At 44.3% G+C, this 21,575-nt stretch overlaps 1 protein-coding gene across 2 annotated transcripts in view; it reads left to right on the forward strand.

The window, feature by feature from the left end:
- WNT2B (Wnt family member 2B) overlaps window positions 1–21,575 on the forward strand; it is a 69,694-nt gene that overhangs the window by 29,456 nt on the left and 18,663 nt on the right. For both annotated transcript variants that reach the window (XM_030221746.1, XM_030221747.1), the window contains exon 2: window positions 13,853–14,073. In XM_030221746.1, the coding sequence (XP_030077606.1) occupies window positions 13,853–14,073 (221 nt within the window). The remainder of the gene's footprint in view (window positions 1–13,852; window positions 14,074–21,575) is intronic.

A 21,575-nucleotide genomic window follows, 5' to 3' on the forward strand; every position in this document is an offset into this window, starting at 1 on the left:
CAAAAAAGACTGTATATAATTTCTTATCACTCTGCTTGTCATTGGTTTCATGATTTTGTTAATCCTGAGGTTTGTCTACCCTTCCTAAGTTCCCACTTAATTTAGACAGAAGCTTATGATGGTACCACTAGTTTAACCACTTCTGAACCAGGTAAAATGCTTGGCATTGCTTCCAAATGATGTGTGGGTTGGGGCTGTAAGCAATGCTAGGTAGCAGAGCTGCTGTAAATGCTACGGGGCTCCCAATGGGCAGTGCGAGGGAGCAGGTGGAGATAGCGACAGACATAAGAACATAAGAGTTAGACCAATGCTCCATCTAGCCCAGTATCCTGTTTTCCAAACAGTGGCCAAGCCACGTCACAAGTATATGGCAGAAACCCAAATCGTGGCAACATACCAGAACCCCAAAGAGTGAGAAGATTCCGGAATCATAACGAATAGCAGGATTCCTTCCATGAAGAATCTCAAAGAGTAGCAGGATTCTGGAACCCTAAAGAGTGGCAACATTCCATACTACAAATCCCAGGGCAAGCAAACTATGGACTTTTCCTCCAGGAGTTTGTCCAAACCTTTTTGTTAAACCCAGATATGCTAACCGCTGTTACCAAATCCTCCGGCAAAGATTTCCAGAGCTTAACTATTCTTTGAGTCAGGTGAGCAACCTGTCAGAATCCTCTTCAACATCCTGAGAGGCTGCAATAATCAGCCTCTAAGCCATTGTACACCATTTCCCTATTACTCTATGTATGAGCAGTCAGGCTATTTACACCACCTCTAGCTTTATTCCCTCTTCCACACAGGCTTATCCCTGTGCTCACTTTTTCAAGGAATATATTTAGGTCTAAACAGGAAAAATAAATATGCTCCATAGGACTGAGACAGACATTCCTCCCCTCACCTCCAGAATCAGTCCAAATATCTTTTTATACTTTATTAAAGGAGAGAATCTAAGAATATCCAGAACTGAACTTTGCTACCTATGCGGAGCAGGAATTTTGCAAGAAGGGGGGGGCTTAGAGAATAGAGTTCTTAGTGAACATAACTCAGACCAGTAGGTAATAACAGATTGTTCAGCTTCATAAAAAAATCTCCAGCAAGCTGTTCATTTAAAGCTGAAAAAGATTCCCTCTGCTAAGAATTTCTTCACTTTACAGGATGAAAGGAAGCCCTTACATCCTATCTGTAAGTAATATCAACATTCTGTAACTGTGACATCACACTTGATACGCATTGTGACATCATCAAAGAGATGAACTCTGAGAGGCATAGATGCCAATATCAGAACCTAGAAATTAACAGAAAATTGGCAGAAGTGAGAATCGTGCTTTTCCTGCGAAAGACAGAAAATTGTGAATATATATTGCAGGTGGTTTCTATACTTGGAAGATCCCCAAAATTAGATCTATTCTCATAGTATATTTCCAGGAATGAGGCAAGGGCTCTCCCAAATCTACCTGGCTAAAACATTTTATGGACTTTTCCTCCAGGAACTTCTCCAATCTTCTTTTGACTCTTGCTATGTTAGGAGGAGTAGCTTAATGGTGAACGCAGTAAGCTTTGATCCTGGAAACCTGGGTTTGATTCCCACTGCAGCTCCCTGTGACCTTGGGCAAGTCACTTAACCCGCCATTGCTCCAGGTTCAAAAACTTAGATTGTGAGCCCTGTACAGACAGAGAAAGAACTTGCAATTAATGTGTACAGTGCTATGTACATCTGTACATTCCTGTGCAGCAGGAATGGATCCTCAGAAGCTTAGCTGAAATTGGGTGGCGGAGCAGGTGGGGGGAAGAGGGGTTGGTGGTTGGGAGGCTAGGATAGGGGAGGGCAGACTTATACGGTCTGTACCAGAGCCGGTGGTGGGAGGCGGGACTGGTGGTTGGGAGGCGGGGATAGTGCTGGGCAGACTTATACATTCTGTGCCAGAGCCGGTGGTGGGAGGCGGGACTGGTGGTTGGGAGGTGGGGATAGTGCTGGGCAGACTTATACGGTCTGTGCCAGAGCCGGTGATGGGAGGCGGGACTGGTGGTTGGGAGGCGGGAAATACTGCTGGGCAGACTTATACGGTCTGTGCCCTGAAAAACACAGGTACAAATTCAAGATATGAGTTTATCTTGGGCAGACTAGATGGACCATGCAGGTCTTTTTCTGCCGTCATCTACTATGTTACTATGTAGTAGTGCTATAGAAGTGATTGGTAGTAGTAGTAGTACCTTGACCACGTCCTCCAGCAACAGATTCCACAGCTTAAATATCCTCTGCATGAAATAAAAAGAAAAAAAGACTTTATATCATTTATTATCACTCTGCTTGTCATCAGTTTCATGAAAGTGTCTTCCTGCTGTTGTGTTATTTGAAAGGTTAAACAAACGGCCATTCCCTATTTAACAAGGATTCCTATGACAAAGATATTATTTTCGTACACAGACCTGTGATTTTTTTACTTCTAATCCATCAATAAATGGCAGCAATGTCCCGTCAGCCCTCACCATCCCATGAACAAGTAATACCTGCCTGATTATCCTTTCCTCACCACCCCAAGGGCAAAATTATAAACAGCCAGCTAGCAAGTCCTGGAATGCAATTGATGCAGCTTAGACTCCATCCCAAGCTTAATCAATCCTAATGGAATTTGTGTTCCCAAAGGTTGATCACAGAACCATAAACACCTGCTGATTTCCTATTTTAACCCTGTGTAGACAGGAACCAATAACCGGCACAACCTCCAAGATTTTGCTCTGTGCATCTACTTGAGAACCAAACCAGACTTACCACTTGATCTTTTAACGATTTTATTGAAACAGCACACCAGTCCAAATTGCCTCCGCAATTCCATGCAAATACAATCCAGACTTGTAATCGTTAAACCTAATTGCCGGGAACTGATCTCAAATTTTTACATTTTTATCCCCCCAACCCTCCTCCCTTTCTGTACCTGGTAAACATTTAAGCATACATCTTTCAAAACCCATCCCTCCAAATTAACTGTAACATTTAAACTAGAAAGTAGGATATTCTCTCTCCATTGGCATTTCCTTGATTACTGGGAACTGACCAATGTTAATTCCTTGGTGACCGCTTACCGTGGCTAAGCCGTCACTTTTCCAACAGTCTGCTATTTGCAAATAACAACAGCTTGCCAGCTCTAAAAGTTGTATTCTCTCCACCGCAACTTAATAAACTTTAAACCCCCCCCTTACAACCCACTACCCCCTCCTTCTCTTCCACCCTCCCTCCTCCCTCCCTAGCTCCCTAAATTCCCATCTTCCCTACTCTCCCTCCCAAGTCCTGTGTGCACCCACTACTACTACTTAACATTTCTAAAGCGCTACTAGGGTTACGCAGCGCTGTACAATTTAACATGGAAGGACAGTCCCTGCTCAAGGAGCTTACAATCTAATAGATAAGAGTGAGACAAATATAGGACAATCAAGCCATTGTGACATCACTGATGAGGTTGGCTCTTAGGCATTGGTGGAATGAGGCATTATGACATCACAATCTCAGCTCTGGATACCAGAGACTGAAACTCTTCACACTAAGGGGGGGAAGTGGGCCAAGTATAGGACAGTCGAGCCATTGTGACATCACTGATGAGGTTGGCTCTTAGGCATTGGTGGAATGAGGCATTATGACATCACAATCTCAGCTCTGGATACCAAAGACACTCTTCACACTAAGGGGGGAAGTGGGCCAAGTATAGGACAGTCGAGCCATTGTGACATCACTGATGAGGTTGGCTCTTAGGCATTGGTGGAATGAGGCATTATGACATCACAATCTCAGCTCTGGTTAAATCACTGCTATATGTAATACTACTACTACTACTACTACTTAACATTTCTAAAGCGCTACTAGGGTTACGCAGCGCTGTACAATTTAACATGGAAGGACAGTCCCTGCTCAAGGAGCTTACAATCTAAAAGACAGGTGTACAATCTAAAAGACAAGAGTCAATCTGATAGGGCATACTATATTTCTCGAAAGGTTAGGTGCCCCCCAATCATCATCCTTCTATGCCAGACTTACCACTTTAAATGGCTGCTGTCAATGACTATAGACAGAGTAATCAAATTAATCAAGCACCGGGCACTCCAGAAAGCTTGCAGCTACTTCATTTCAATTGCTACCTCGAATGGATGATGTAAGTCGACCGGATCTCTTCTGAAACAGCTTGGGTATCCTGTGTCCACTAAATTGCATGTTACAGGAGTCTGGGGTGTCAAGGGGGGGAGTGGGGAGACCCCTTCCTAAAGTATGTCTCTTAATTCTAGCCTTTGGAAAATTCTCCAACCTGGTGCCTTGCTACTGAGGACGGGCTTCCATGCAGATGCATAAAGGTTCACTGTTTCAATGGAAAACTGAAAAGAGATGCCACTGAAGTCTCATGAAACAAAAACATGGGGTAGAAGCCATTCACTCACTTGAGATGCTGCGGAGTTGAGAAGAGAGCTAAGCTATGCAACGGGAAGATGGGATCCTGAAATCTGGGTCTCACCAGACGAAGCCGGTCTTGGGTTTGTCCCAGTGCATGCTGGAACCTGCAGTTACAATTCCCCTCCCCCTCCCTCAAGAAAAGCAGATCTATGTTAAGGAGCTGCAGGAGGGAAAATGTCTTTGACTCTCACTTGGTTCATTTTTATTTATTTATTTAGTTTCATTTCACTGAGTGAACTTAGTACAAGAACAGTGCTGGGCAGACTTCTACCGTCTGTGCTCTGAGAAAGGCAGGGACAAATCAAACTCGAGTATAAAGTATCACATACCATGTAAAATGAGTTTATCTGGTTGGGCAGACTGGATGGTCCGCTCAGGTCTTTATCTGCTGTCATTTACTATGTTACTCTTTGGGGTTCTACATGGAATGTTGCTACTAATTGGGATTCCGGAATCTTGTAACTCTTTAGGATTCCAGAATCTTCAGAACTTTTAGTACAAGAACAGTGCTGGGCAGACTTCTATGGTCTACGCCCTGATCGTGACTGAATAGATAGGGATGGACTTGAGTGTAAATTTTAAGGGGCTTCAACGTTAGCTTCAGAACTTTTAGTACAAGAACAGTGTTGGGCAGACTTCCACGGTCTGTGCCCTGAGAAAGACAAGGACAAATCAAACTCGGGTATAAAGTATCACATACCATGTAAAATGAGTTTATCTTGTTGGGCAGACTGGATGGACCGTACAGGTCTTTATCTGCCCTCATTTACTACGTTACTATGTTTCTCTTTGGGGTTCTACATGGAATGTTGCTACTAATTGGGATTCCGGAATCTTGTAACTCTTTAGGATTCCAGAATCTTCAGAACTTTTAGTACAAGAACAGTGCTGGGCAGACTTCTATGGTCTACGCCCTGATCGTGACTGAATAGATAGGGATGGACTTGAGTGTAAATTTTAAGGGGCTTCAACGTTAGCTTCAGAACTTTTAGTACAAGAACAGTGTTGGGCAGACTTCCACGGTCTGTGCCCTGAGAAAGACAAGGACAAATCAAACTCGGGTATAAAGTATCACATACCATGTAAAATGAGTTTATCTTGTTGGGCAGACTGGATGGACCGTACAGGTCTTTATCTGCCCTCATTTACTACGTTACTATGTTTCTCTTTGGGGTTCTACATGGAATGTTGCTACTAATTGGGATTCCGGAATCTTGTAACTCTTTAGGATTCCAGAATCTTCAGAACTTTTAGTACAAGAACAGTGCTGGGCAGACTTCCACGGTCTACGCCATGATCGTGACTGAATAGATAGGGATGGACTTGAGTGTAAATTTTAAGGGGCTTCAACGTTAGCTTCAGAACTTTTAGTACAAGAACAGTGTTGGGCAGACTTCCACGGTCTGTGCCCTGAGAAAGACAAGGACAAATCAAACTCGGGTATAAAGTATCACATACCATGTAAAATGAGTTTATCTTGTTGGGCAGACTGGATGGACCGTACAGGTCTTTATCTGCCCTCATTTACTACGTTACTATGTTTCTCTTTGGGGTTCTACATGGAATGTTGCTACTAATTGGGATTCCGGAATCTTGTAACTCTTTAGGATTCCAGAATCTTCAGAACTTTTAGTACAAGAACAGTGCTGGGCAGACTTCTATGGTCTACGCCCTGATCGTGACTGAATAGATAGGGATGGACTTGAGTGTAAATTTTAAGGGGCTTCAACGTTAGCTTCAGAACTTTTAGTACAAGAACAGTGTTGGGCAGACTTCCACGGTCTGTGCCCTGAGAAAGACAAGGACAAATCAAACTCGGGTATAAAGTATCACATACCATGTAAAATGAGTTTATCTTGTTGGGCAGACTGGATGGACCGTACAGGTCTTTATCTGCCGTCATTTACTACGTTACTATGTTTCTCTTTGGGGTTCTACATGGAATGTTGCTACTAATTGGGATTCCGGAATCTTGTAACTCTTTAGGATTCCAGAATCTTCAGAACTTTTAGTACAAGAACAGTGCTGGGCAGACTTCTACGGTCTGTGCCCTGAGAATGGCAAGGACAAATCAAACTCGGGTATACATATAAAGTATCACATACCATGTATAATGAGTTTATCTTGTTGGGCAGACTGGATGGACCGTACAGGTCTTTATCTGCCCTCATTTACTATGTTACTCTTTGGGGTTCTACATGGAATGTTGCTACTAATTGGGATTCCGGAATCTTGTAACTCTTTAGGATTCCAGAATCTTCAGAACTTTTAGTACAAGAACAGTGCTGGGCAGACTTCTATGGTCTACGCCCTGATCGTGACTGAATAGATAGGGATGGACTTGAGTGTAAATTTTAAGGGGCTTCAACGTTAGCTTCAGAACTTTTAGTACAAGAACAGTGTTGGGCAGACTTCCACGGTCTGTGCCCTGAGAATGCCAAGGACAAATCAAACTCGGGTATAAAGTATCACATACCATGTAAAATGAGTTTATCTTGTTGGGCAGACTGGATGGACTGTACAGGTCTTTATCCGCCCTCATTTACTATATGTTACTATGGTTTTAGCACTTACTGTTTTGTTTTATTTTAGTGTGCATTATTTAGAGCAGGGATGGGCAACCCAGGCGGGTTTTCACTATTTACAAATGAATATGCATGAAATCTGTTTGCATGCACTGCCTCCATTGTATGTAAACAGATCTTATGAATATTAATTGGGGAAATCCTAAAAACCCGACTGATTTGCATCCATCAAGGATCGAGGTTGCCCAACCCTGATCTAGAGAAAGAGAAAAGAAAGTGATTTTGGAAGAAATGACTCGAGAGCATTTCCCCTCCAGGCACATGCAATGTTGTTAAGTACTAGATATGTACAGCTGGAAAATTTTCATTTCACGTCTTCCCATGTCATTTCTGGGAATGTTCATTTTGTTTGTTTTTTCCCCCTCTTATGTTGTTTATGTAATCACAGGAGCAATGTTGTTAAAAGTGTGCACTCTTTAGAAAGCATGTGCACTCTTTCAGAAGAGCAAACGACAAAAATGTTTTGTCTGTTCATTGTCATTTGCCAGTGGATAAGATCCAAAGATATCAAAGCATTTAACAAAACCAATAAAATTAGCAGAATACAATAATACAAAAAAAAAACAAAAACAAAGACACCAAATAACAGTACAACAATAGAGGGATGAGAAGGAATAGCACAACAATTGGAACCAGTCAAAACACAAACAACTAAACACAAAAGGAAGGGGTAAAAAAAAGAGCACCAAGAAAAGAAAATCAATAGAATACAGAGGAGATCCTTGGAGTTAACCATCAGGCAGAGAATATCCAAAGGCCTGCTTCAAAAGCCAAGTCTTTAGTGTGGTCTTGAATTTAGGCCGAGAGGTAATGGATCTTAGATCCACTGGAAGAGTGTTCCAAAGCACAGGAGCACAGCAAGAGAATTCACGTGAGGTGACAAGGTGCAAACAAGCAAGAGTGGGGACAACTGGACAGTCAGTCCCAGAAGATCTGAGCGATTGGCATGGCAGATTCACATGAGGTGACAAGGTGCAAATGAGCAAGAGTGGGGACAACCGTACGGTCGGTCCCAGAAGATCTGAGCGATCGGCATGGCAGATTCACGTGAGGTGACCAGGTGCGAACGAGCAAGAGTGGGGACAACTGGACAGTCAGTCCCAGAAGATCTGAGTGATCGGCATGGCAGATTCACGTGAGGTGACAAGGTGCAAACGAGCAAGAATGGGGACAACTGGACAGTCGGTCCCAGAAGATCTGAGCGATCGGCATGGCAGATTCACGTGAGGTGACAAGGTGTGAACGAGCAAGAGTGGGGACAACCAGACAGTCGGTCCCAGAAGATCATGAGGTCAAAAGGGAATGTAGTAGTAAGCATTATGGGTCAAAAATAGTAGCTAACTGGAAGCCAGTGCTGTTCAACAAGAAGAGTGGAAACATAATCATATTTTTTTTTGCATTGTATATTACTGCCATATTCTGGTCAAGCTGTAATCTATGTATTTGGTAAGAAGGAAGACTAACAAAGAGTTACAGTAATCTAGTATTAAGTTGGAACAATCATTACAAATGTCAAAGAAAGGAATCCCACTATAACTACGAGGGTGAGAATCTATTTCTTTGACTCATATCAATTTTCTCTTTCTGGGGCTATGTATGGCTCCAGGTCATCGGGACGAGCTGATCCGTTGCTGGGGTTTGTTCCAGTGCATGCAGGGAGTTGTAGGTAACTGTTGCTGCAGTACCTGGACTAGATGGAAAGAGAAAGTGATATAAATGGTGGAATGAGGCAACCCAAGATAGCAGTAAATGAAGAATCGTGGTGCAAGAACCCTAGTAAAGGCCAGTTCTGATTGAGCAGGAGGCCCAATGGAGTGTGAAGAAACTGCCAGAAAATAAAACAGAATCAACAATATCGGTCGTAGCAAAAGCAAGTTGAAAGGGTTTGCTCCCTTTGGGTAAACGTATATGACAGTGGCATTCTAGTACATGGGACACCACCATCCAGTTGGTGTTTCAGGATATCCCTATCGGAAATGCATGGGCCAGATTGCATGCCTGTCACCTCCATTATATGCAAAGATCTCTTATGCATACTGGTTTGGGGATCCTGAAAACCCAACTGGCTGGTGGTCCCCCAGGACAGGTTTGAGAACCACTGTACTAGTACAGATCTCTAGCTTTTGATTTCTCTTTTCCAATATGTCTGCCGTCCTTACCAGCTACCACCTGCTCTCATTCTTACATTCAGCTGTGTGACAATGGGAACTGCAGCCAGCCAGGAAATTCAAACTAGAGTACGACAGGAAAGAGATCACATTAGCAGTGAATTTGATGGACTGAGATAATACTCCACATAGCCTGACTTGGGATTGAGGTTCATTACTGTTCTGGCACACCCAAAACTAACCCATTTGATGACACTGCCCCCCCCCCCCCCAGGGATGATACGATACCTCATTCCATCTGGCTGCAGAAACAGAGTCATAGACAGATGGACAAGAGCTACCCTTTAACCCAGTAGCGTAGCCAGACCTCAATTTTTGGGTGGGCCTGGTGGTGGACTGGGTGGGCATGACCCACATATTTCCTCTCTGTCCATCCCCCTCCCATAAAGATAAATACCTGGGCTGGCGGGGATCTCCAGGCCCTGCCAGCTAAAGAATCTTCTGGAGGCCCCCAAGGCTTGAGAAGTCTCATCCCTGCGCCAGTCACCAGCGTGGTGGGAAGCAGCGTTCAGCAGCATTGCCTGCGTGCCTGCCTGCCTTTTAAAATACTTCTTCTCCCCAGGCTCTGCTGCATTTACTTCTTCGCCCATCGCAAAGCGCTGCCGTTCGCACAGGCAGCTCCACTCCCCTACAAGGCGTACGCAACGCTGCTACTACTACTATTTAGCATTTCTATAGCAATGCTAAATGTTAACCAAAAGGCTGATTCATTTCATCATTACTTAAGTACATAAGTATTGCCATACTTGGAAAGACCAAAGGTCCATTGAGCCCAGCATCCTGTTTCCAACAGTGGCCAATCCAGGTCACAGATACCCGGCGAGATCCCAAAAATGTACAAAACATTTTATACTGCTTATCCCAGAAATAGTGGATTTTCCCCAAATACATTTCATAACGGTCTATTGACTTTTCCTTTAGGAAGCCGTCCAAACCTTTTTAAAACTCCACTAAGCTAACCACCTTTACCACATTCTCTGGCAACGAATTCCAGAGTTTAATTACATGATGAGTGAAGAAAGATTTTCTCCGATTCGTTTTCAATTTACTACATTGTAGCTTCATCGCATGCCCCCTAGTCCTAGTATTTTTGGAAAGCGTGAACAGACGCTTCACATCCACCTGTTCCACTCCACTCATTATTTTATATACCTCTATCATGTCTCCCCTCAGCCGTCTCTTCTCGAAGCTGAAAAGCCCTAGCCTCCTTAGTCTTTCTTCATAGGGAAGTCTTCCCAACCCCGCTATCATTTGCATGCTAGTTGCATTCAGAGCCCGCGAGCACACTGTTTCATGAGCTCAGGGGCTCTGATCATGGAGTGGTAGCAAACGCAGGCGCTAGTATGACGCTAACAGCCTCTAGCGCCTGTGTTTGCTTCTGATCATCAGCCCAATAGTGATGATGAGTTCTGTGTGTTGCCCCCCCCCCCCCAAACGTTCACCATATACTGGTTTAATACTGTACTGCTTATTATTACTGTTATTAATTCACAGTCCAGTAAGTTTTACTCCATAGAAACAGAGAAAATGATGGCAGATAAAGAACACATGGTTTATCCAATCTTCTCATCCACACCATCTACTATCCTTGTTCAGGCTACTCCACTCACAGAAACCATTAATTTACAGTTTATTAAAACTTTATATACTGCCTGGCAACCAGTGATCACAGTGGTTTACAATATAGATAAAAATACAAAAATAAAATTGAAATTTAAACTAGATAATATAATTCCTTTTTCTAAAATATATTAGGCTGGGAAATATTTAAAATCGTGCCTCTTTATACCACCCAATAATGAAAATATACCATGGTTTTCTTAAACGATGTTATGTAATGGTGCACGAAAAGGCTACACATTTTAAAACAATAATAAAACTCACCCTCAACGTTCTGAGGACACTGACGTCAGTGAAGCCAAGCCCTGACCTCCTTCAAAAAGGTTCGAAGGTTCGTGGTGGTGAAGCCACCAAAATCGCTCCGGGCCCCGCCCTCGAGGGCGGAGCAATGGCAGAACAACGAAGGGGTTGGCAGGCAGGGAGGCGGGGGGAAATCGCTCCGGGCCCCGCCCTCGCGTCAAACGTTGGGGGCGGAGCAATGACAGAACAACGAAGGGGTTGGCCAGGGAGGGAGGGGGGGTGTTGGCAACGAAAACCTTGCTAGCGCCCGTTTCATTTGCTCTGAAACGGGCCTCTTTTACTAGTTTTAAAATAATTGCTCTCACTGCTTTTTAAGCACAGGACAAAACTTTACAATATGGCATTCAGCCATGTTCTTCAACCCTGGGCACATTCAAAATACTGCATCCTTAAAAAAAAATTGGGGTATGGACATGCAAAAGACTTTTATTTATTTATTGCATTTGTATCCCACATTTTCCCACCTCTTTGCAGGCTCAATGTGGCTTACAATACATCATGAATAGTGGAAATAAGAAGAGAGTAGACATTTAGTATTACAGAAAGATTTTGGGTTACACGATAATGATAAACAAGAAAGTAATATAATAAGAAAACATTATAAACATGATCGTAATATAGCAAGAGAACATAATAGAACAGTTTTGGTTACGTGTGGGAGAGTTCACATGTGTTGATCTTTGTGGTATGTCCTGTCAAAGAGATGGGTCTTCAGTAGCTTGCGGAAGTCGGTCAGTTCATAGATCGTTTTCAGGTTGCGCGGCAGTGAGTTCCAGAATTGTGTGCTCAAATAGGAAAAAGTTGATGCGTGCGTTAGTTTGTATTTTAGACCTTTACAATTGGGGAAATGAAGATTAAGGAATGTTCGAGATGATTTCCTAGCATTCCTGGGTGGTAAGTCTATCAGGTCTGACATGTAGGCTGGGGCATCGCCATGAATGATTTTATGAACTAGGGTACATATTTTGAACGTGATGCGTTCTTTGAGTGGGAGCCAATGTAACTTTTCTCGTAGGGGTTTAGCACTTTCATATTTTGATTTTCCGAATACGAGTCTAGCTGCAGTGTTCTGGGCTGTCTGGAGTTTTTTGAGTATTTGCTCTTTACAGCCGGCATAGAGTGCATTACAATAGTCTAGATGACTATGTACCAATGATTGTACCAGATTACGGAAGACAGTCCTTAGGAAGTATGGTCTTATTCTTTTTAATTTCCACATTGAGTGGAACATCTTTTTGGTTGTATTTTTCGCATGACTCTCAAGTGTTAGGTGTCGATCTATGGTAACTCCAAGAATCTTTAGGGTGTCCGAAATTGGTAGATTCAGTTTTGGTGTGTTGATGGTGGTGAATTTGTTTGTATTGTGTTGAGAGGTGAGTATTAGGCATTGGGTATTTTCCGCATTAAGTTTCAGCTGAAATGCATCTGCCCATGAGTGCATGATATGTAGACTTTGGTTGATATCATTGGAGATTTCTTTTAAATCTTATTGCTAAAATCACACTTTTGTCATGTTATCAACAAATCAGTTTGTGTTTGCTGGGAGGCAGAACAAAATTAAAGCAAAGAAAAGTAGCCTATTTTTATAAGGGTCCCTCTTGATAAAAGTCTTTTACTAGAAACCCTGGGCATAAAAAATTAGTCAGATGCGGGGCATTCCACATCAAGGTTTGCCTAGTGAAATTCCAATTGTTCATCACTGTGCAAGACATGAGGGTGTATCGGTAGGGATCCAGAATGGGCTTCACCTCTTCCCTCCCCAGTCTCGGGATCCTGATGATGATAATCCTCAAAATTGATCCAGTTCTAAGTACCATGACTCTTCCTCCTTCTGTGGGGCCTCGAGAATTGTCAATCAGATTACACATTGGCATTTTCTTAATAGCAGCGATTCCGGGATACAGCAGATTGGAGAGAATCGTTGATACAATAAGAGATACAATTTAAACCCCTGATGCAGCAATCGCAAAACCGGGGGCTCCCTGTCGGGTTGAGAAGTGGAGAACACCGGAATGATTAGAACACTACAGCATGCATGTGGATGAGCTAAGTGATTTCTAATGGTGTCCATTGATTGATCTCATGTAACAGAACTGAATTTTGTATCAAGATTGTCTGAATAATTTAGAAAGAGTGGAGACACACAGATTGGATAGCTGATAAGTACAGCGAAAGTAGACCCCTATATGGGGATTAGTTTAAAATATATGAATGGAGTTTTTTTAAGCTATATGATGGCACACCAAGCCAACACCTTATAGCCGACTACGTCGGGCTGGCTGGGTGGCGACAGTGAAGCTTTTTTCCTCCATTAAATTAGATTAATTTGACTACATAAGGGTGTGAGTGTCCCATACTAGAATTACACAGCTAGTGTGAAGTTGTGTTGTGATTTTCAAACATTTTCTTAATATTGACATGCAGGTAAATCCAGTTAGAGGCCAACTGAAACTGGTTTTTTGAGTTTCAGCTGAAATCAAAACTGCTCTCAAAACTGTCTAACCAATGGACCCATCAAGCAGTCCTATAGCTGGAGGGCATTTTTTTGGGGAGGGGGGCTAGGAGCAGAGAGTCAGGAACCACTACAACTCTGTAAGAAGGTAGACGTGTAAACCACTTCAGTGTCTCTTAATGATTTGCAGTATATCAAATAAACATGAAACGTGTAATGAACTGTCAGAGGTTTGGCTGCTCATGTTTCTTGACAGAAAACATCAGTCCAGATGTGCTGTGCTTTGCTGCAGGTATATCGGTGCGCTGGGGGCACGCGTCATCTGTGATAACATCCCAGGACTAGTGAGTAAACAGCGGCAGCTTTGCCAGAAACATCCGGACATCATGCAATCTATCGGGGAGGGGGCTAAGGAGTGGATCCGGGAATGCCAGCACCAATTCCGGCACCACCGCTGGAACTGCAGCACCCTGGATAGAGACCATACGGTCTTTGGCCGAGTTATGCTACGAAGTAGGTGCTACACATGTTTTTCCCCCCCCCTCTCTCTTCTCCCCCTGCACCCTGCACGACCCCTCCTCCCCGGTAGTAAAAACATCTCCACATGCTTGTGATTGAATATATCTCTTCCTGATGTCCTGGGGCTGAGACTCCCAAAAGCCTCATTCAGCTGCTGATAAATCTTTGTGTGGCCAAAATTAATTCTGTCTCTTGACTATGTATAATCTATGGTCTGTGCCTTCAACTTAGTTCATTGCCCAAGATTTTAGGCCTCTTCTGGCTAATTAATGCTTCTTCTCCTCCACACCCCATGAATACTGCTGTTTATAGTCTTGGTTTTAAATGGGGGTGGGGAAAACACTGAACTACAAGCCCCAGAACGCATTAAGATTGCAACTGACTTGCCAGACTAACCCTGAATTCTCATTCATGAAACAGGAGAGAAATGGGTGGTGGATCTGTCTTTTTTACTGGCCTAAAGAAAAAGTTTTGATACACTGACGTTAACGCACATTCTATTCTGGGGGGGGGGGGGCTCTCTCCATGCTATAGAGACGTTTGATGAAGGGACCTGCCAGGCCCTTGAAACAAATAACATAAATAAAATGTTGCTTTTGTATAAAAATGTACCCAATCATGCCGCAAATGTCAAAACCTACACCAGTGGGTTTCAAATCCCATCTTGAAAGCCCTTGAAGGGTCTGCTTTCTTTGGATATATGTAATGATATACATTTGACTAAGTTCATGCGAAGACTTCAGGTTAATGTGCTAATCTTGCTTATCCTGAAAGCCAGATTGTGCTACGGGGGGGGGGGGGGGGGGGGGGGGAGATTCTGAAGGCTGGATCTGAAATCCCGTGTGCAGTGTGAGTGGAAGATATCAGACCTTTGCAGCAGATTTTTCTAGTTGTCAAAACTGATACACAGGTCCTTCCGGTATCCTGAAAGCCAAGTACAATAATGCATTCTGTTTGATGACTAAACTCATCCGCAATTCATATTATACCTAACAGTGATAAAAAAATCTTCTCCCCCTCCCCTCTCCCCTCTCCCACTGGAGTGGAGGAGTAGCTTAGTGGTTAGTGCAGTGGCCTTGGATCCTGGGGAACTGAGTTCGATTCCCACTGCAGCTCCTGGTGGCTCTGGGCAAGTCACTTAACCCTCCATTGCCCCTGGTACAAAATAAGTACCTGAATATATGTAAACCCCTTCGAATGTAGTTGCAAAAACCTCAGAAAGGCAGTATATCAAGTCCCATTTCCCTTTCCCCCTTTCTCCTTTCCCTTATGACATCACAATATCAGAAGTGAGCCAAGTATCGGGCAATCAAGCCATTGTGACATCACTGATGAGGTTGACTCTTATTGGTGGAATGAGTGGAGGAGTAGCCTAGTGGTTAGTGCAATGGACTTTAAGCCATTGTGACATCACTGATGAGGTTGGCTCTTATTGGTGGAATGAGTTGAGGAGTAGCCTAGTAGTTAGTGCAGCGGACTTTGATCCTGGGGAACTGAGTTCGATTCCCACTGCAGCTCCTTGTGACTCTGGGCAAGTCACTTAACCCTTCATTGCCCCTGGTACAAAATAAGTACCTGAATATATGTAAACCGCTTTGAATGTAGTTGCAAAAACCTCAGAAAGGCGGTATATCAAGTCCCATTTCCCTTCCCTTCATTCATATACACCACAACAACAACATTAGGTCAAAAATTTGATTGAATGGATCAAAACTATCTGTATAAGGTGCTGGTTTGGGACAGACCAAGGGTGGGCTTTAAAACTATGTGGATAGCGCTGATACTCAGCTGCACTCTAAATAAGTTAAACGTTTAGTTCAGGTCTGCTGAATAGCAGCCTAAACAGGTAGGTGCCAATTAACAGGCACCTTCATTTATGGGCCTAATAAAGAACATGGGTAGTGAGACTGTTCTACAAGCAGACTTGGACATGTAAGTGTCCTTATAAAATTCTACTGTAAAACGAGTATCAGCATGCCGAAATATAGGTGCAAACATTTATGACAGGTCTACGGATCACATAAATATTCACATTTAAATGCAACAGGCAAACACACAAAGAAATTGAACGATGTCATACCTGCCAGCGAGCCTTCTCAGGAGTAGCCCCCACGCTCTGGAATTTACTCCCAGAGGAGCTACGTACATAAGTACATAAGTACATAAGTATTGCCATACTGGGAAAGACCAAAGGTCCATCGAGCCCAGCATCCTGTTTCCAACAGTGGCCAATCCAGGTCACAAATACCCGGCAAGATGCCAAAAATGTACACAACATTTTATACTGCTTATCCCAGAAATAGTAGATTTTCCCCATTTAAAAATGGTCTATAGACTTTTCCTTTAGGAAGCCGTCCCAATCCTTTTTAAACTCCGCTAAGCTAACCGCCTCTACCACAATCTCTGGCAACGAATTCCAGAGTTTAATTACACGTTGAGTGAAGAAAACTTTTCTACGATTTGTTTTAAATTTACTACATTCTAGCTTAATCGCATGCCCCCTAGTCCTAGTATTTTTGGAAAGCGTGAACAGACGCTTCACATCTACCCGTTCAACTCCACTCATTATTTTATAGACGTAGAACTCAAAACTACCTCTAGTTCAGGAAGCAGGTGAAAGCCTGGCTCTTCTCCCAAGCCTTTAATACATAGGGTGAATTGACTATACACTCATTCTGCACCTGGACTAGCTTACTACACGTACTGTAACTTAGACCAGTTCCTTATCTCTTGCTTAACTATACAAAGAACTTGCCTTGAGTTTAGCCAACCATCTAATTATCCCAAGTGACTCTATACCCTGCACCTTGTTCCCATCATGTTTAGCATCATATCTATGTTAGTTGAATATTCTAATATATGCTTATTAGGTCTATCACTAATATTATGCTAACATTATATCTCTGGTATTTGAATTCCATTGCTGTTAAATGTGTATATTTTTTATACTGTTTCACAGTAGTTCTATTATTAGGTTTCGTTTTACTGTTTTCAAGTTTACCTCATTTACTGGATTTAGTTTATTCTTGGTTATGTTACTATCGTTATGTTGTAAACAAAATTGTAAGTTTTATGCTGTGCATCGCCTTGGGTGAATCTCTTTAAAAAAAAGGTGGTTAATAAATACCAATTAATAATAATATGCTGTTCTCAAAGACATGAGGCTACCCTGAGTTTACATGATGAGATATCGGAATATACTGGACTCGAGTCAACTTGGCTTGCAGAGGAAGGTTATTCTGATATTTCGCTTCTAATGAACAATTCTAGTCACATTTAAGCAGTTCAGAAAAGTGATGGATGTGACCTTAACATCTGCTCACCGCTCTCTCTAGGTCAGGAGTTCTCAACTCAATCCTTGGGACACACCCAGCCAATCAGGTTTTCAGAATATCCACAATGAATATGCATGAGAGAAATCTGCATGCACTACCTCCATTGTATGCAAATTTATCTCATGCATATTCATTGTGGGTATTCTGAGAACCTGACTGGCTAGGTGTGTCCCAAGGACTGGGTTGAGATCCCATGTTGTAGTAACTGACTTAAGGGTATCTGATGCTCTAGTGAACCGTCAGCCCTACCCCTCCCCCCAGGGCAGCTCAAGGCTCTACCCTCCTCCTGTATCCAGCCTCTCATCTGCCTTCTCTATACCTCCTCACTCTCCTTGTGATAACCTACCACCGCCCAGGCCAAGACTGTACTTACCAAATTAATAGTGCAGGCATTTACAGCCTTCCAAGACCCAAGTGCTGCCAAGTCCCGCCTCCTTCAATGCAAACTTCCTGTCAGAGGGGGTGGAATGCACAACACTTGAATGCAGGCCTGTGCTGAAAGCAGAGATGCCAAGGGTGGACCAAACGAAAGAGTGAGATTTTTCAGGCGGTAATCCTAGGTATAAATCTAGAATGATTTAAATGAAGTATTGCTTTGCAAATGAATCAGTGGAGGAGTGGCCTAGTGGTTAGGGTGGTGGACTTTGGTCCTGAGGAACTGAGTTTGATTCCCACTTCAGGCACAGGCAGCTCCTTGTGACTCTGGGCAAGTCACTTAACCCTCCATTGCCCCATGTAAGCCGCATTGAGCCTGCCATGAGTGGGAAAGCGCGGGGTTCAAATGTAACAAAAAAAAAATCAAGGCAGCATTAAATGATATTAGCTTTTGTTTGGAGCCTGTGAAAGAATACAAAGTGAGTTGCAAGTTGGGTAAATTTTGTGAGCTTAGCCAGGGGGGAGCAGAGAGTGGAGTAAACGCGACAGATCGCATGAAAAATAGGCACAGGTGCCATTAGAAAACTGTTTGGGGGAGTGGCCACTCCCCTGGTGACCCACCTAGCTATGCCTCTGCTTCCACCCAATAGGTAAAAGAATGTACATTGGTTTCAGAGCACAGGTACCTACAGCCAGGGCCGTGCCTAGGGTCTCCGGCGCCCCCCTGCAGTTGCCCCCCCCCCCCCCGAAAATGATCGCTACACTACCCACCCTCTTCTACCCAGATCCTTTTCCTTTTTTTTTTTTGTTTACATTTACCTCTGTCCGGCGGCAGTGTCCCGCCTTCTTCTGACGTCATTTCTGATGTCAGAAGAAGGCGGAACTGAGCGAAGGGAAGACTGACACGTGGGGGCGGGGGAGCGCCACCTCCTTCTCACTAACGCTACACTGCTGCCGGACAGAGGTAAATTTAAACAAAAAAAAAAGAAAAAGGATCTGGGGAGAAGAGGGCGAGGTAAGCATGGTGCGGCGGGGCGCCCCCAGAGGATGGCACCCTCCTGCCATGCTTACCTCGCTTACCGTGTTGGCACGGCCCTGCCTACAGCAATGAGAAAAGGGACAGGGCAAGGGGAAGCAGTAGATTGGAAGGAGTGCCCATGTTTCTTCCTACTGGTTGAAGCACTTAGTTTACTTCTCTAAGGCTTCCCTCTCATGAAAGCAGTGATCAAGATCAGTGCACTGGTACTGAAGCTCTGTTGAGCGAGAAATAGGGCTCAAAGAGTGTGAGAGTGAGGAAGCTTTCAAATGAGTGTGACTCACTCCGAATGAGTGAGACTTGCTATCCCTGTGAAAGACTCCATCAGGGGCATTTTCGACACAAATCGGGAGATGGGCGTCCTTCTCTCAGGGTCGCCCAAATCGGCATAATCGAAAGCCGATTTTGGGTGTCCTCAACTGCAGTCTGTCGTGGGGATGACCAAAGTTCACTGGGCGTGTTGGAGGCGTAGTAAAGCCAGGACTGGGGCGTGCTTAAAAGATGGGCGTCCTCGGCCGATAACGGAAAAAAGAAGGGCGTCCCTGACGAGCATTTGGTCGACTTTACTTGGTCCATTTTTGTTCACGACCAAGCCTCAAAAAGGTGCCCAAACTGACCAGATGACCACCGGAGGGAATCGGGGATGACCTCCCCTTACTCCCCCAGTGGTCATCAGCCCCCTCCCACCCTAAAAAAAAAATTAAAAATTTTTTTTTGCCAGCCTCTATGCCAGCCTCAAATGTCATACCCAGCTCCATGACAGCAGTATGCAGGTCCCTGGAGCAGTTTTAGTGGGTGCAGTGCACTTCAGCCAAGCGGACCCAGGCCCCCCCTACCTGTTACACTTGTGCTGGTAAATGTGAGCCCTTCAAAACCCACCCTAAACTCACTGTACACACATGTAGGTGCCCCCCTTCACCCCTTAGTGCTATGGTAGTGGTGTACAGTTGTGGGGAGTGGGGTTTGGGGGGGCTCAGCACCGATGGTAAGGGAGCCATGCACCTGGGAGCAATTTGTGAAGTCCACTGCAGTGAGAGATGCGACCAGAGACTTACCCTGTGCATTGAGCTGATGTCCTCACCTTGATTGAGGAAAGCACCCTGCTGGTTTTTTACGTTTCAATCTCATGTCCTGCTTGGACTATTAGCCCCTGACGCAGCCCTTGTGGGCGAAACACAGTCTGTGTCGGGCGAATCTCTGAAAATAAAGTTTTGAACCATATCACTGATTGATCTGCTTTGTTTGTCTCCACCGAAGGTAAGGGAGCCATGCACCTGGGAGCAATTTGTGAAGTCCACTGCAGTGCCCCCTAGGGTGCCTGGTTGGTGTCCTGGCATGTCAGGGGGACCAGTGCACTACGAATGCTGTCTCCTCCCATGACCAAATGGCTTGGATTTGGTCGTTTTTGAGATGGACTTCCTCGGTTTCCATTATCGCCGAAATGTTGAGATTTGGGCGCCCCCGACTGTATTATCAAAATGAAAGATGGACGCCCATCTTGTTTCAATAATAACGGTTTCCCCGCCCCTTTGCCGGGACGTCCTTAGAGATGGGCGCCCTTAGAGATGGTCGTCCCCGTTCAATTATGCCCCTCCACGTTGCCTCATAGCTGCTTTAAAGTGCTGCTCACCTGCTACACAGGAACCATGTTGCGCCCCCCCCCCCTCCCCAAAATGCTTCCACCTGAAGAGGATTATATTGCTTTATATTGAACCTGATTTTCTTATGTCATGTGTTGATTTTATGATCTGATAAGTACTGGTAGTGAAAAGCGGAATATAACCCATTTCAAATAAATAAGCTAATAAGTTTGCAAAATCAAGAGTATCGTTGGAAGGGTAAATAGGGGACAAGGATGTATCATTTCAAATATGGTGAAGGGGTGTCACGGACTTGATATATTACCTTTCTGTGATACAACCAAAGTGGTTTACGTATTCTATGCAAGTATTTTATCCTAAGAGGGTTCACAATCTAAGTTTTTGTACCTGGGGCAATGGAGGGTTAAGTGACTTGGCCAGAGTCACAAGGAACTGCAGTGGGAATTAAACCCAGTTCCCCAGGTTCTCAGCCCGTTAGGCTACTCCTCCGCTCAAATGGCATGACGATGAGTGGATGCTCCATTAAACTAATAGGCAGTAGATGAATTGGAGCAGTGGCGTTCCTAGGGGCGCTGACACCCGGGGCGGATTGCCGATGCACCCCGCCCCCCCGGGTGCAGCGCCCCCCCGGGAACAGCGCGACCACCCGACGAAAGAACCCCCGGGTGCACGCCGCTGGGGGGGGGGGGTGCCGCGCACCTGTCGGCTCTTCGTTTCCATGCTCCCTCTGCCCCGGAACAGGAAGTAACCTGTTCCGGGGCAGAGGGAGCATGAAAACGAAGAGCCGACAGGCGCGCGGCACCCCCCCAGCGGCGTGCACCCGGGGCGGACCGCCCCCACCGCCCCCCCCCTTGGTACACCACTGAATTGGAGTAAGTGTTTTGTCATTGAAAACACAGTTTAAGCTGTGAAATTTGTTGCTGGAAGGTATGATGAAGGCAGTTAGCATAACTGATTTAAAAGAAAAAATATCCATAAAGCATTCTTAGACTGTAAGTCTTGGGAAAGCCACAGCTTATCTCTGGATATGAGAAATAAGGAATGAAGAAATGTCTTAGAATCCGATTGCCCACTGCTGGAAATAGGATGCCAGACTTGATGGACCTTGGTCTGGTCCAGGGCTTATCTTTTTCCTAATAGCTTTATTAT

The sequence above is a fragment of the Microcaecilia unicolor genome, chromosome 12 (genome assembly GCF_901765095.1).
Source record: "Microcaecilia unicolor chromosome 12, aMicUni1.1, whole genome shotgun sequence".
Classification (NCBI taxonomy): Eukaryota; Metazoa; Chordata; class Amphibia; order Gymnophiona; family Siphonopidae; genus Microcaecilia; species Microcaecilia unicolor.